The sequence below is a fragment of the Rana temporaria genome, chromosome 1, assembly GCF_905171775.1.
Source record: "Rana temporaria chromosome 1, aRanTem1.1, whole genome shotgun sequence".
Classification (NCBI taxonomy): Eukaryota; Metazoa; Chordata; class Amphibia; order Anura; family Ranidae; genus Rana; species Rana temporaria.
In genome coordinates this window covers 586,797,331-586,813,481 of record NC_053489.1, presented here as the reverse complement: position 1 = coordinate 586,813,481, position 16,151 = coordinate 586,797,331, and the positions used below count along the sequence as shown (strand labels likewise).

The 16,151-nt window shown below is 46.7% G+C and overlaps 1 protein-coding gene across 7 annotated transcripts in view; it reads left to right on the top strand.

Moving 5' to 3' along the window:
- The window catches only part of LIMCH1 (LIM and calponin homology domains 1), a 388,951-nt gene that overhangs the window by 263,753 nt on the left and 109,047 nt on the right, over positions 1-16,151 (top strand). For all 7 annotated transcript variants that reach the window (XM_040335035.1, XM_040335040.1, XM_040335041.1 and 4 more), the window contains exon 7: positions 9,362-9,557. In XM_040335035.1, the coding sequence (XP_040190969.1) occupies positions 9,362-9,557 (196 nt within the window). The remainder of the gene's footprint in view (positions 1-9,361; positions 9,558-16,151) is intronic.

Genomic DNA, 16,151 nt, shown 5'->3' with positions numbered 1-16,151 from the left:
AAGGAGAACTATATTTAACACTTTCTACATAACATACTGCAGTCACATCAGATACACTACCAGCCTTTTAAAAAAAGATTGGAGGGGGCACGAACTTTTAACACATGCAGTTGGGTATCTCGGCAGTATTCTGTTGCTTTTTTTTTTTTGTTTAATATGCCACCTCAACAATGCCTTAAACTTGCTGTACATTGAGCTGTATATTTTTAATCTAACATATGCTTCCTAAGGTTAAAGTAAACCTAAACTCTAAAGGTGAAATTTTCTGTCTTACCTGTAAAATTTAGAAATGCTAATTGGGTCTAAGCACTATTCTAGATTTACCTTTTTGTCTTGAATTGCCCTCTGAAACACAGCAGTGGACATCCTGTGCCTGTACTGAGATCATCTAAGGCATGTCTTCTTTTGACTGCTTTCTAAATAGTTTTGAAAGTGACATTGTGATGTTACTACTGTCCTGCTCGCTGTTCTCATTGCTGGGGAGTAAACCGTACCTGAGAACCTAGATTGCAGGGATCTCCCTGCTTATCTCTTCTGTAGATTTGTACTTTTCTTTATCGTTACATCACGGGACACAGAGCGGCATTCATTACTATATGGGTTATATGGAGTACCTTCAGGTGTAGACACTGGCAATCTTCAAACAGGAAATGCCCCTCCCTATATAACCCCCTCCCATAGGAGGAGTACCTCAGTTTTTTACGCCAGTGTCTTAGGTGTTAGTCATGGTTTAGCTTGCCTCCGCATCCTTGGGATTAGGTGAGCTACCGGTTCTGTCCAAAAAAGCCTGCGCGCTAAAGTGGTCAGTAACCGGACCCCAAACCCTTGGGGTATAGCCCATAATGCTTTCTTTTTAAGAGAGCTGGACCCTGGGCCCAGAACTTAGAAAACCTTTGGGGCGCCTAATGTTTTCTGTTTGCCAGGGTGCTGTATGGGCCCAGGACAGTGGATCCTTCATGGAAGAAGAAGGTTCCCAGGGCCTGAAGGTCTAGACATCCCCACGGAGATGGGGGAAGATTGGACCTCTTGCTTGGCAAAGTCCTGCGGCATGGAGCAGGTAAGTAAGGGGAAAAACCTGCGGAGCTTGGCTCTTAGCAAGTTTTTTCTGGGAGGTCACAGGGGACATGCCTAAGGTTATGCATTGCATCTGGCAAACCAGTCACATATCATGAAGATAGGATGGCTCTATATGTTATATTTCCCCATAAAAAGTGACCTCCCTGGTAGTGTTGGAAAAGCTGTGAGTGGGGCCTTTTATGTACAAGTGTATGTGTGTGTCAGAGAGCTATGCTTACCTGCAAGCCTCCAGGCGATGCTCTATCCAGTCCTCTCCCTCATGCCTGCAAGGCAGGCAAAACGCTGACCTCCTCGTGTGTTCCAGGCCTGCGGCTGCAGGAACAGAGAGGCCCTTCCTCCCAACCCCCCCCCCCCGTCGGCGGGCGCGCGCGCGGTGCGCGTGCACGTGTTATAGACGCATTTAGCGCGTTTTAGCTGGGGGGGGAAGGGCGGGTCAGTGGTTTAAAGGAAGGGGCGGCCCTTCCTTAGATGCCACAGCTCATTCATTTCTCTGGCTTAAGGGAGGAAGGACTGGAGTGAAGCACGGGGCGCTGAGGACACACAGTGGCCAGAAAGAATACTACAGTCTTCAGAAGATTGTGGTTTAGCCTAGGAATAGGCTGGTTTTCTTTTCCATCTCATAGTCTTTTCTTTGGCAATACTACTCAGGGGGATAGAATGTTTTTTCTTGCCTAGATTGGAAAAAAAAAAAAAAAAAAAAAAGAAGAAAAGTTTTTCTTTGAAAAAAAAAAAAAAAAAAGTGTCATCTAGGGTAGAGGAAACATTTTTTATTCCCCAAACAGGTGTTTGGGCATTTAACTATTATAAGTCCCAGGTACCAATAAGTAGCAGGTGTACCTCGGTATTGTACCATGGCATCAAGATCAGAGGGTACAAAAGGTGGGGATTCCCCCGCAGAATCTGAGGTCTCGGATAGAGCTATGCCGCTGCTTTCCCCACAGGGAGCCTTTGGGCCATCGGGGTCTGGGGCTAGAGCTGACGCGAGTCAACCCAACCCTAAGGTGGTCACGGAGGAGGTGTTACTCGCCTCTTTAAATGAGATGCGGAGAAGCATGGGAGAAATGATAGCCGCAGCCATGCGGGGTAGTAAGCGGAATAGATCTCCGTCACCCGTGCGCGGACCCTCGGAAGAGGAGGTCCTTTCCTCTGGGGAATTGGACCTCTTGGACAGAGACCAAGTAGGTTCAGGGATCGAAGATCCGGATACAGAGGAGTCTGGGGCAGTCTCCCTGAGGGAGAGCTGGTGGATTCAGGGCTTGACGGACTTGGTCCATAAGGCATTCAACCTGCCTGTACCAGATCTCCAGGTATCGACGGTTTCAGCTTTGGGCTCACTGAGGGCGCCTCAAAGCAGTGCTGTGTTTCCGATCCATCCTCTATTGGAGGAAGTCTTATTCCAAGAGTGGAACAAACCAGACAAGGTTTTCTTTCCACCTAAGAAATTTTCTGTCTTATATCCTATGGAAGAAAAGTTTTCCAAGAGATGGGCTTCTCCTGCAGTAGACGCAGCCATCTCATGTGTTAACAAATCGTTAACATGTCCTGTAGAAAACGTACAGGTTTTCAAAGATCCAGTTGATAGACGCTTGGAAGCCCTACTTAAGAACTCCTTCACTTCTGCAGGGGCAGTAGTACAGCCAGCCGTGGCTGCGATTGGAGTCGCTCAAGCTTTATCGGATCAATTTAAGCAAATGCTTGAACTTATTCCTGCCGAGCAGGCAGAAGAATTTTCGGATGTCCCTAAGGCCATATGTTTTACGGTAGACGCAATCAAGGATTCTATCCAACAAGCGTCACGTTTATCATTATCCCTTATCCATATGAGAAGACTCTTATGGTTAAAAAGCTGGGAGGCTGAGCCCCCATGCAAGAAGCTCCTGGCAGGGTTTCCCTTCCATGGAGGACGGCTCTTCGGAGAGGACTTAGATAAATACATTCAGACCATTTCAAGCGGCAAGAGTACTCTCTTGCCAACTAAGAAGAGGGTTCAGGGACCTGCGTTTAAACGACAGTCCTCCCCTGGGCAGGGGCCCTCTAATGCCAAGCAGTATCGACGGCCTCCTGCAAGAACAAACTTCGGCTTCAACAGCAGATCACAAGGACAGGCTGTTAGGGGCAAGAGGCAGTGGTTTCGCAAGCCAGCAAAACCAGCCCCCAAGTCTACCTCATGAAGGGGCGCCCCCACCCACGAAGGTGGGGGGAAGGCTGCGACTCTTTTCGGAGATTTGGGAAGCCAGCATTCCCGACGAGTGGGTACGGTCTTCCGTGGCCACAGGCTACAAGCTAGAATTCCTAAGGTTTCCTCCTCCTCATTTCCAGGAGTCGAGGATTCCAAACGATCTGGAGAAAGGAGCCGCATTAAGGTCGGCTCTAGATCGTCTACTTTCCCAGGAAGTAATAGTAGAGGTACCAGTCCTGGAACAGGGGCTGGGTTTCTACTCCAACCTATTCATCATCCTAAAGCCCAATGGAGATGTCAGGCCAATTTTGGACCTAAAGATGGTAAATGCATACTTAAAAGTCCGCTCATTTCGGATGGAATCCGTGCGGTCAGCAGCTGCCACACTCCAAAAAGACGACTTCATGGCGTCCATAGACATAAAGGATGCCTACCTTCATGTTCCAATTTATCAGCCACATCAAAGATATCTACGCTTTATGGTGGCTTCGCGTCATTTCCAATTCGTGGCGCTTCCCTTCGGGTTGGCTACGGCCCCCCGGGTGTTCACGAAGGTTCTAGCTCCAATCCTAGCCAAGCTAAGGATCCAAGGGGTCACGATCCTAGCATACCTGGACGACCTCCTAGTCATAGACCACTCGTCTCCCGGCTTGGAACGAGCAGTGGCCCTCACGGTCCAATACCTCGAGAGGTTCGGCTGGGTCCTAAATCGAGAAAAGTCAGCATTCCAGCCCACAAGGCAGTTGGAATATCTCGGCATGAGATTAGACACGGAACAACAAGGGGTGTTCCTACCTCTGAGGAAGGTCAAAGCCATCAAGGAATTAATCCTACTGGTTCTAAGCAAGAAAGAACCGACTATTCGCCTATGTATGAGATTACTAGGCAAGATGGTGGCTACTTTCGAGGCGGTGCCATACGCCCAGAGCCACACTCGCATCCTGCAGGCAGCCATCCTGTCAGCATGGAGCAGAAGGCCACAGGCCTTGGATATCCCGTTGCCTCTCTCATCAAGAGTCCGGCAAAGTCTGTGTTGGTGGTTAGACCCTCAGAATCTACTGAAGGGAAAATCTTTCAGCCCAGTGGCTTGGAAGATAGTGACCACAGACGCCAGCCTGACGGGCTGGGGAGCAATTGTGGATGGTTCCACTCGCCAAGGTATTTGGGCAAAGCCAGAGAAGCTTTTACCCATCAACATCTTGGAGCTCAGAGCTGTTCGACTAGCCCTCAGGGCTTGGACGTCGAAATTGCAGGGGCTCCCGGTGAGAATTCAATCAGACAATGCCACGGCAGTGGCATACATAAATCACCAAGGGGGGACCAGGAGTCAGGCCGCTCAGAGAGAAGTGAGCTTGATTCTCCTATGGGCAGAGGCTCATGTGCCCTGCATATCGGCAATATTCATTCCCGGAGTGGACAACTTTCAGGCGGACTTCTTAAGCCGCCAGACTCTATGGCCGGGGGAATGGTCTCTGCATCCACAAGTCTTTCAAGCACTCTGCCAAAGATGGGGAGTGCCGGACGTGGATATCATGGCATCGAGACTCAACAAGAAGCTAGACAGGTTCATGTCCCGCTCAAGGGATCCGATGGCCTGCGGAACCGATGCTCTGGTTTGCCCTTGGCATCAGTTCAAGCTTCTTTATGCGTTTCCCCCGCTCCAGTTACTACCCCGCCTGCTGCGCAGGATCCGGGTGGAGCACATACCAGTTATCCTGGTAGCTCCAGCATGGCCCAGAAGGGCTTGGTACTCACTAATCCTAAGGATGGTAGTGGGAAACCCTTGGACTCTTCCTCTACGGCCAGACCTGCTATCGCAAGGTCCGATCCTCCACCCTGCCTTACGGCATCTAAATTTGACGGCCTGGAAGCTGAATCCTTGATTCTCAGGGGTAGAGGTCTGTCTCAGAAAGTAATCTCTACCCTAATCAGAGCCAGGAAACCGGTCTCTAGGATGATTTATCACAGGGTCTGGAAGGCCTATATAGGCTGGTGCGAGTCCAAGCTATGGCTTCCTCGCAAGTTCACCATAGATAGAGTTTTAAGTTTTCTCCAGCTAGGAGTGGATAAAGGATTGGCATTAAGCACAATCAAAGGACAGATTTCTGCCCTGTCAGTGTGGTTTCAGCGGCCGCTGGCCACCCACTCGCTGGTTAAGACCTTCCTTCAAGGGGTCTTACGTATTAAACCTCCAGTTAAATCCCCGCTTTGTCCGTGGGATTTAAATCTTGTTCTGTCGAGTTTACAGAAACAACCGTTTGAGCCGTTGGCTGAAGTTCCTTTGGTTCTACTGACAAGGAAGTTGGTGTTTTTGGTTGCCATAGTTTCCGCAAGAAGAGTTTCGGAACTGGCAGCCTTATCCTGTAAGGAACCATATCTTATATTTCATAAGGACAAGGTCGTTCTCCGCCCTCATCCTTCCTTCTTACCGAAGGTCATATCCAGTTTTCATTTGAACCAGGATTTGGTATTACCATCCTTCTTCCCTAAACCTACTTCCAGAAAGGAAGGGTTGCTGCATACCTTGGATATTGTCAGGGCCATGAAGGCCTATCTTAAAGCTACAGAGAAGATCCGGAAAACAGATGTGCTGTTTATTCTACCGGATGGGCCCAAGAAGGGGCAGGCAGCTGCAAAGTCCACCATCTCTAGGTGGATTAAGCAATTGATCACTCAGGCCTACGGCTTGAAAGGGTTGCCTCCTCCAGTATCATTAAGGGCTCATTCTACTAGAGCCATGGGCGCCTCCTGGGCAGCACACCACCAGATCTCTATGGCTCAAGTTTGCAGGGCGGCAACCTGGTCTTCTGTCCACACATTTACAAAATTCTACAAGTTGGACGTAAGAAGGAATACTGATACTGCCTTCGGGCAGGCAGTGCTGCAGGCTGCAGTTTGAGACCCTCGGATTCCGGGGGCTCCTCTTTTTTTGAGTTAAATTTAAAATTTAAGATTATTTTTCTCAAATAAGTTGGATTTATTATGATTTGAGTATATCTCTAAATTAAATCCTTTTGTCTTGGAGATGTTCTCCCTCCCCTCATTGTAAGCATTGCTTTGGGACATCCCATATAGTAATGAATGCCGCTCTGTGTCCCGTGATGTAACGATAAAGAAAAAGAGATTTTTAATACAGCTTACCTGTAAAATCTTTTTCTTGGAGTACATCACGGGACACAGAGCTCCCACCCCTCTTTTGAGGACCATTTTGGGAGGCATACTGCTTGCTACAAAACTGAGGTACTCCTCCTATGGGAGGGGGTTATATAGGGAGGGGCATTTCCTGTTTGAAGATTGCCAGTGTCTACACCTGAAGGTACTCCATATAACCCATATAGTAATGAATGCCGCTCTGTGTCCCGTGATGTACTCCAAGAAAAAGATTTTACAGGTAAGCTGTATTAAAAATCTCTTTTTTGCACCCCTACTTGTGTTTCTTGAAAATTCTCCCAAAAGTCATCAGAGCACCTGTCATTGAGAGAGCGAGAGAGCGAGAGAGCGAGCGAGAGAGCGAGCGAGAGAGAGAGCGAGCGAGAGAGCGAGCGAGAGAGCGAGAGAGAGAGAGCGAGAGAGAGAGAGCGAGAGAGAGAGAGCGAGAGAGAGAGAGCGAGAGAGAGAGAGCGAGAGAGAGAGAGCGAGAGAGAGAGAGCGAGAGAGAGAGAGAGCGAGAGAGCGAGAGAGCGAGAGAGCGAGAGAGCGAGAGAGCGAGCGAGAGAGAGAGCGAGAGAGAGAGCGAGAGAGAGAGCGAGAGAGAGAGCGAGAGAGAGAGCGAGAGAGAGAGAGAGAGCGAGAGAGAGAGAGAGAGAGAGAGAGAGAGAGAGAGAGAGAGAGAGAGAGAGAGAGAGAAAGAGAAAAGAAAACAAACAAAAACAACCCACAACAACAAGGCATGTGAAGTCAGTAACCAGGAAAAGATCTGATGCATAAGTGCCACAATCCGAATATTTACATATTTTACCAGCTCCTCGACTGCAGTCTAAGTACAGATTATTGTTTAGATAGGAATTCTTTGCTTTTTTTTCTTTGTTTTTTGCATCTATCTTGTCATGCATCATTCTCTTTGCAGTGGTGACTTTATTATGAATGTTTTCACTATTGTAGGTCACTATATGTGTCCTTATTGTGTTTTCTTGTCTGTGTTATTGTCTAAGTGATGCCATAGTCAACAAGGGTTTTATTTTATAAGAATGTGGATGTCTTTCGCTGACCTTTCCTTCTCTGAATTTCACCACTTGGCTGAGTACTGGCTGCCCTGAGAAAAATGTAGCCGTGCTGGGCAGTCAAAGGCAACCATTGTTCTTGTTTTCAATATGTGTGGGTCAGCTAAGAGCGTATTTGAACCCCCCTGCAGACAGGAGCTGGCACAGAGCTGGTGCATTTTATTCTATATAGGCATCTATCTCATCCTAATTCCTTATTGCTTTATTTACCAATATTTCATTGGCAATTGCTTCTAAGTGCAACTGTAAAAAATGCCTTAAAGCGGGGTTCCTACCACATTTTAAAATAATAAATCAATAGATAACATGTGAAAAGTCCTTAAGTGAAGTGCTAAGTGCATAAACAAAGGGACAGTCCATCCACACTTGATACGCCATTCAGCCTCAGTGCCGGGATCGGGGCACCCACAAAAGTTAGCCACTTGGCGTTTTTTGTATGTTCTACTTCTTAATAAAACAGAATTGCACTATTGCGGCAATCTCTTTCGTTTCTGCATATCGCAATTGGAGCCATCTGAATATAAGGTTTCCAGGTCCATTTACTGATCTATGCAGCAAAGGCATCTTGCTTTAAGCACATTTGACCTCTTTTTGATGAAAAGGTCAACACCATGTGGTAAGCTGCCATCCATACTCTGAGCACTTTGGGTGTTTATTCACAGTCGGTGAAGGTGGAGTGTTCTGCTGAGAATTTTTGGTTTATTGGAAGAATTTGAAGCACTTTGTTATGCACTTAGCACTTCACTTAAGGACTTTTCACATTTTATTTCCAGCAGCGGTTTATTTATCACAGCATTAATTGTTACTTATTGTATGCACTATTGCAATAATATAGCACAAGACAATTTGTCAATATCATTTTTTTAGTGGGACATGGTGTCTTATTTAATTAATGCGTGTAGTTGTGCAAAATATATTTTTTGTGTTCTATGTAGGCTGGGGCAATTTCTTTTTATGTACATTTGTTATATAAATATATATTACATTTTATAATCATACTTACCCAGGTGGATGCAGCATCGATCCCCCAGCGCCTCTATGATAGAGAACCTAGCGGTGATCAAACACCGCTGACCGCTCGGTTCTCGGTGCTCCCCGAGTAGAGTGCTATCTGCTTTCCACCCCCCCCCCCCACTCACTGGATCACCAAGATTTGGCTGTACTTCTCCTTTAAAGGTTTAGCCATGTTTCCCCAAAAAGATTATAGTCATGATTACATTCTAAGAATCAGGCGCATAGATACGACTGCTCAGACTCAGAGATACGACGGCGTATCTGGAGATATGCCGTCGTATCTCCTTTGAGAATCTGGGCCCAAGTGTCTACCCTGGTATCTGTCATCTCTGCCGAGGTCCAGATGACCAGCAGTGAAAAGGTGGGCTTAGTTGCTTTTTTGAAAAACGATTTCATGGTACTCACAGGGGTCTCCCTCCTGCTCTTTTTGGGCCCCTTTAAAGTCATTCTGCACTTCAATCCTCACCTATTCACTTTTTCTTTGTTTGTTTTTTTACCCATTTGTTTACATGGGCATTTTGTTTTATAAAAGATACAGGGCTGTACTTCACTAAGGCCTGTAGGCATACACATTGTGGATCCCCAAGTAATATCCCTGCTGTTGGGGTGCCAATCTAATTTAGAATACTATGATAATGACTAAATAACTTCATATGGAGTGATTTTTCCTGATGCTGATGTTAAAATGTATTTCTAATAAATGTACAGGCAAAAGTTGCTTTGCCTGTGTTACCTATAGGCACATGCCTACCGTACCTAATGGTAATTGGAACCCCTATAAAACAAGAAAAGAATAAATCTAATAAAAATGAAGATATGAATTGTAAATTGTGTTGAATGAAGATTTTTATGTTTGATGTTTTGATGTTAGGAAAACGAAGAGGTGGAGAGTCCTAAAAGACGCATCCGTGACAGCGGATACATTGACTGCTGGGACTCTGAGAGAAGCGATTCTCTGTCCCCACCGAGACATGGCAGAGATGATTCCTTTGACAGCCTGGATTCATTTGGTTCTCGCTCACAACAGACACCATCTCCAGATGTGGTGCTGAGAGGGAGCAGCGATGGTAAGAACTACATCTCTTTCATAGTATCTGCACAATATATCTGACCTTTATCCCAGTGGTGGGCATACGCAAGAGTTGAAATGTGATCAATAATCATTTGATGCAATATAAAGAACTAAACCTTACCTTTCTTTGGTTGAACTATTTAACGAGTCTCTTTTTTGAGGGATTTTTCATGCTGTGCAACTTTGTATGGCAGGAATTCTGAACACAATCAGTTTTTTGCTATCAAGGGTAGTTGACGTAATGAAGTCCTGCTGTGATCTGTTCTAGGGAACACATGTATTTCAAAGTGCGTGGTTTGCTAGTAACATTACATGCAGTTTTTTTCCTTACACGATGAAGGTCACAAAGCAGTGTAATTGCCTGCATTTTATTTGATATCAGCCTCTAGCAATCCACTATACAATCTGTAACGCAGAGCTCAGAAAGGGGGAGTGAGAGGCAGCACCAGGAAGCCAGTCAGGTGTCTTGTAGTGCAAAAGAGTCATGCTGATGGCAAGAGAGAGAGAAGTGTAACAAAGGTGAGGTAATCAGTCTGCTGCTTCTCATTTCACCGTACAGTCACAAGGTAGGGATAAGTAAGGCCTGTAAGTGAGAGTGAAACTGCAGCAGGAAACGATCAGCTAGAAAATGTTCTGCTGTGTGGCAAAGCCTTGTAGGTAGTGTTGCCAAACTACCAGATTGAAATTCACTGACACAACACCCACATTTTTATGGCATTTCCAAAAGTTGCAAAATTATATTTTTAAGTGCAGATTTCAGAATTTAGGCTACAAAGAAGTACAATGTGCAATTATCACTGTGATTTAAGGTAGATATTAAGACAAAAAAAAATATTCTTAATTTATTTTTGATATAGTAACTAAGTAGCTCAGGGACAGGACTCAGGAGGACAAGAAATTAAAATGGGCGGGCACAGACACATGAAATGACTCTCTCAGTGACACTGACAGCAGTGTGCAGCAGTATGATCAGAGGCGTTGCTAGGGGGGTGCGGTCCGCACCGGGTGACTCCCGCTACAGGGGTGACACCATCCCGTTTTTTTTTTTAGCTGACATGCCCAGCCTGCCCTGTGAAATCCCAGCCTGCTCTGTGCCACCCCAGCCTGCCCTGTACCACCTCAGCCTGCCCTTTATCGCCCAGCCTGCCCTGTACCACCCCAGCCTGCCCTGTACCACCCCAAACAGCCCTATACCACCCCAGCCTACCTTGTACCCCCCCAAACAGCCCTGTACCACCCCAGCCTGCCCTGTACCACCCCAGCCTGCCCTGTGCCACCCCAGCCTGCCCTGTGCCACCCCAGCCTGCCATGTACCACCCCAGCCTGCCATGTACCACCCCAGCCTGCCCTGTGCCACCACAGCCTGCCCTGTACCACCCCAACTTGCCCTGTGCCACCCCAACTTGTCCAATGCCACCCAAACTTGCCCTGTGCCACCCCAACCTTTCCCATGCCATCCCAACTTGCCCTATGCCACCCTAACTTGCACTATACCACCCCAACCTGCCCTGTACCACCCTAACTTGCCCCTATACCACCCCAAACTACCCTATATCACCCCAACATGCCCTATACCACCTTAACCTGTCCTATACCACCCCACTACACCAACCTGCCACTATACCACTCTATACTACCCTAACCTGCCACTATACTGCCCTATACTATCATTTACAGGGGCTTGTTTGGGGTGCGCCCTGTGCCCGTGCGCTGCCTGCTTGGTGCTGGGCAGCCTAGACAGAGGGGGGGTGACACCATGTTTTACCGCACCGGGTGACACCAACCCTAGTGATGCCACTGAGTATGATGATGACACCTATGTCCCCTGAGTCACAGTGAGAGTCTCCCTCTATGCCAGGTTATCTCTTCAGTCCATTCCAGTGCTAACAGCACTGACAGTCCTACTCCAGGCATGGCCTTGCTTCCATCCCGCAGATCCGCACACAAAACTCTGGCCACTTTGCTCGGCTCCCTTACACCATGACATCACACGACATGCTTAGGCACCGCTTTCCTCAGGCCCGCTGCCCACGAAAACACTGTACACATTGTAGCAGGCACTCGAATAGTGTCTGCAGGCTCCGGACCATCGGGTCTGGACCTCGAGCCTCACAGCCATATTTTTTACTGGCAACCTTTTCATGTCACTGGAATTTACTGGCAAGCGAAAAGTGCCCGTTTTTTTCTGGCTGCCAGTGAAAATACTGGCAGTTGGCAACACTGCTTGTAGGTCTTGGAACTGGATGGACTGAAATACAAATCTTTTGACAGGTGAAGCATCTCTCATATACATAGTAACCTTATATATTTATATGTTTACCCAGATCTCAGCTTTAAATAATTTTAATCATGCTGCATCGGTTTTTTGCAATTTTTGCACAAATGCTAAAATGCTTATATTAGACTTGACGATTAGATGGTGGTAGTTTTCAAAAATTAGCACAACAGTTTATCAAAAACATATTTTCCGGCAAATATACCAATGCAATATGTGTACTTTATGGAATAAAGGTTGGTCTGTGCCCCAGCTTGACGTAAAAGCAGGTGTTATGTGAGAGTTTTCCAGATGTTTTAACTTTGTGGAGTTGATTTTCTAAAAAGGGAAATAGACTGTGTACTTTGCAAACACAGTTGCACTAATTTTCCCTAGAGCTTAGTAAATGTGGAGAAGCTTTGCAGATTTCCATCATCCAATCATGTGCAAGCAAAAATGCTGTTTTTTTCTTTTTGTTTTATTGCACCAGATTGGGTATTCTTCATAAAGTGAAGCTTCTCCACATTTACGAAGCTCTATGGGAAATGAGTTCAACTGCAGTTGCAAAGTGCAGTCTATTTGCCTTTAGTAAATCGGCATCTGTGGCTTGGTAGGATGGAAATCTTTCTATATACAATGGGTAAGCTACAACAGGGAGTTCAGTTGCACTCAGTGGCTCCCATTGCACATAGCTACATAACTCTTCTTGTTATCCCAAGGTTTTAGGAAGTTCTAAAAATTCTTGAATATAGTCGGGGGTCCTCAATTGTCTCCTCAAATCATGAATATTACATAGAGGCACCCGGTGTACTTAAAGCGGAGTTCCGGCCACAATTTCACTTTTTAAATATAAATACCCCTGTAATACACAAGCTTAATGTATTCTAGTAAAGTTGGCCTGTAAACTAAGGTCCGTTTTGTTAGGTTGTTACAGCATTTAGAGACTTTATAAAATAGAAATTGACTGGGGCCATCTTAAGTGTGGGCATCATGAAGCCAGACTGTATGACTTCCTGGATTTCAGCCTTGCAAATCTCGCACATGTTCAGTGCTGCACAAGCAGTGTCAGATCAGGTTTCAGCACCTGTGCTGTCCAAGTCACATGATTCTTTGAGACTGGGGAGTGCACAGACTCCTGGAAAGTTACACCCACTACATTCCCAGGAGTCTGTGCGGTGTAGGTTAGGAAGCATTAAGCACCTAGGTGCAGGAAGTGGGAAGATTAACTATTCTGCCTAGCAACAACACTTTGAAGGCATCTAAAACATTTTTTTTTTTTCGTAAAGGATTAATGACATTTTTTTAAAACTACTGATGTAATGTTATATTTATGGGTGGAACTCCACTTTAAGCACTAATGTTATAGCAGACGCCACAAGGTGATATAGTGTCTTCTAACCTGATGTCATTTCAGTATTGGGGCTCAGTGGAGTAACGGCTGAGGGCCAGATTCACAGAAGAGATACGACGGCGTATCTCTGAAACGCCGTCGTATCTCTGAGTATCTATGCGACTAATTCATAGAATCAGTTACGCATAGATAGCCCTTAGATCCGACAGGTGTAATTGTCTTACACCGTCGGATCTTAGGATGCAATACCTCGGCCGCAGCTGGGTGGAGTACGCATCGTATTCCAGCGTCGGGTATGCAAATTTGCGGTCGTTACGTCGGCGCAAGTCTTAGTTTCCCGTCGCAAAGTTAAGCAATCTTTTTCATTGCTTAACTTTACACTAGCCATGTTAAAGTATGGCCGTCGTTCCCGTGTCGATTTATATATTTTTTTTTTCCGGCGTAAGTACGTTACGCACGTCGCGATTCACAAACACGTCGCGCCGCCGTAATTTCGCGCAAAGCACGTCGGGAAAATTGCGGACAGAGCATGCGCAGAACGTACGGCGCGGGAGCGCGCCTAATTTAAATGGTACCCGCCCTATTTGAATTGGGCGGGCTTGCGCCGGACGTGTTTACGATACACCACCGCAAGTTTACAGGTAAGTGCTTTGTGGATCGGGCACTTACACTGAAAACTTGCGGCAGTGTAACGTAAACGGGTTACGTTACACGGCCGCAATTCTACGTGAATCTGGCCCTATGTTCCTGAGAAGAGACTTTTTAGGGATTACACATCAGAAGTATGGACTTTTCTACAGATTGATTCATTAAAGTTTTTGTAAACCTCTGACATGAAATTTGAACTAAGCATATCTCTCTAGAGCAGTGATGGTGAACCTTGGCACCCCAGATGTTTTGTAACTACATTTCCCATGATGCTCAACTACACTGCAGAGTGCATGAGCATCATGGGAAATGTAGTTCCAAAACATCTGGGGTGCCAAGGTTCGCCATCACTGCTCTAGAGTATGTACCTGTCTCAATCTAGAGCACTAAGTGTAATTTCTGTCTGCTGCTTTGTTCCTCGGCTATCAGCATGAATCACTTCTGACAGGTTTTTCAGACACCAAGAGAAAATTGATGATAGAAGGGAGCTCCAGCATGATGCAGCCTGTGATTGACAGCTTCAGCTCTGTTCCTGTGTTGTGTTATAGGGGTGTGTCCCTTTCCTCCAATCAGCTCTCCTCACTGAGTATAACTTCAGTTCCCCGCTCTGGGCCTTCTGAAAACTAAGGCTGGCCATAAACGTTTAGAACCGTGTCTGGCAGGCTGAATGTACGAAATTGATCAATCGATCAACTTGGGTACAACCAGTCTGCTGGATTCCCTTGTGATTATCGCTAACGGCTGCTGTAGCCGCTAGCGATAATTACTGTCTTCTCCCGGCAGAGACGGATTCCCCTGTCACCACTCCATGTGTTGATGGGGGAATTGTGCGAATTTCTTTCCTCCACTCCATGGTTGCAGGAAAGAAACTTGCACCGTCTATGGCCTGCCTTAAGCCTGGTACACACTGGGTTTTTTTTTCTTTTTAAACCCAGCTGTCGGCTCCATTCAGAGCTACTGTACTAATGATCTGGTTTTTTTTCAGGTGCTGCAACCGATGCGTTGCTCTTCACCCACTCCCATGGCAGGGAGACCTGGCAGCGCCTGCTGCTGTGACTCATAGGAGTCGGACTCCTGTGATGATCATGTGAGTAACTGACTGCGACTCACATTCTGCAAGCTGTGATGGCCGCATGGCGCCCCTGTTGCCCATGGTGCCCTGTGCAGCCGCACAGCTCGCACACCCCAAAGGCCGGCCCTGAGTGCTGATCAGGAGTCGGTCGGCTGCTGGTTTTCCAGCATGCTCGCCCGACAGAAGCCAGCTTCTGTCGGACCAGTTTCCATTCGCACAGGCCGCTGGTTTTTATTGAACCACCCAATGTCGCCTGTCATTTGGCTTGTGTGTACAGGGCTTTAGGCTCTATAAATTCTGGACTATTAACAGCTGTAGACAAGTGAGCTACAGAAAAATGGATGCAAGGTATGTAGGATGATTTGTTTAACCTCCTATGTATCACCTGAGGCCTGCCACTTCACTGGGTATATGTGAGAGTTTTCCCATCAACTTTAAGCAAGTTCAAGGGGAAAACTACCGTATTTTCTGGCGTATAAGACGACCCTTTGGATGCAAAAAAATGCATCCAAAGTCGGGGGTCATCTTATACGCCGATGACAGTCTCCGTCAGGCTGCGGGCATCCATGATTTAAAAGGCGCGCATCCTCCTCAGACTGTTCCGTGATAGGCGGAACACAAATTTTCCCAGCAGGGCCTCTGTTCAGTGTTCCGCCTATCACAGATGCCTTCTCATCCTCGGACGAGGGGACATCCGTGATAGGCGGAACACTGAACAGAGGCCCTGCTGGGAAAATTTGTGTTCCGCCTATCACGCAACAGTCTGAGGAGAAGGCGCAGATTTTGAATCATGGATGCCCACAGCCTGGAAGCCAGAATCTGCAAAAAAATAAGGTTGGGAGATCATCTTGGCCGGCACAGTGGGGGCAAGTGATGGCACAGTGGGGGCAAGTAATGGCACAGTGGGGGCAAGTGATGGCACAGTGGGGGCAAGTGATGGCACAGTGGGGGCAAGTAATGTAATGTAATGGCACAGTGGAGGCATGTAATGTAATGGCACAGTGGAGGCATGTAATGTAATGGCACAGTGGAGGCATGTAATGTAATGGCACAGTGGAGGCATGTAATGTAATGTAATGTAATGGCACAGTGGAGGCATGTAATGTAATGTAATGTAATGGCACAGTGGAGGCATGTAATGTAATGTAATGGCACAGTGGAGGCATGTAATGTAATGTAATGGCACAGTGGAGGCATGTAATGTAATGTAATGGCACAGTGGAGGCATGTAATGTAATGGCACAGTGGAGGCATGTAATGTAAT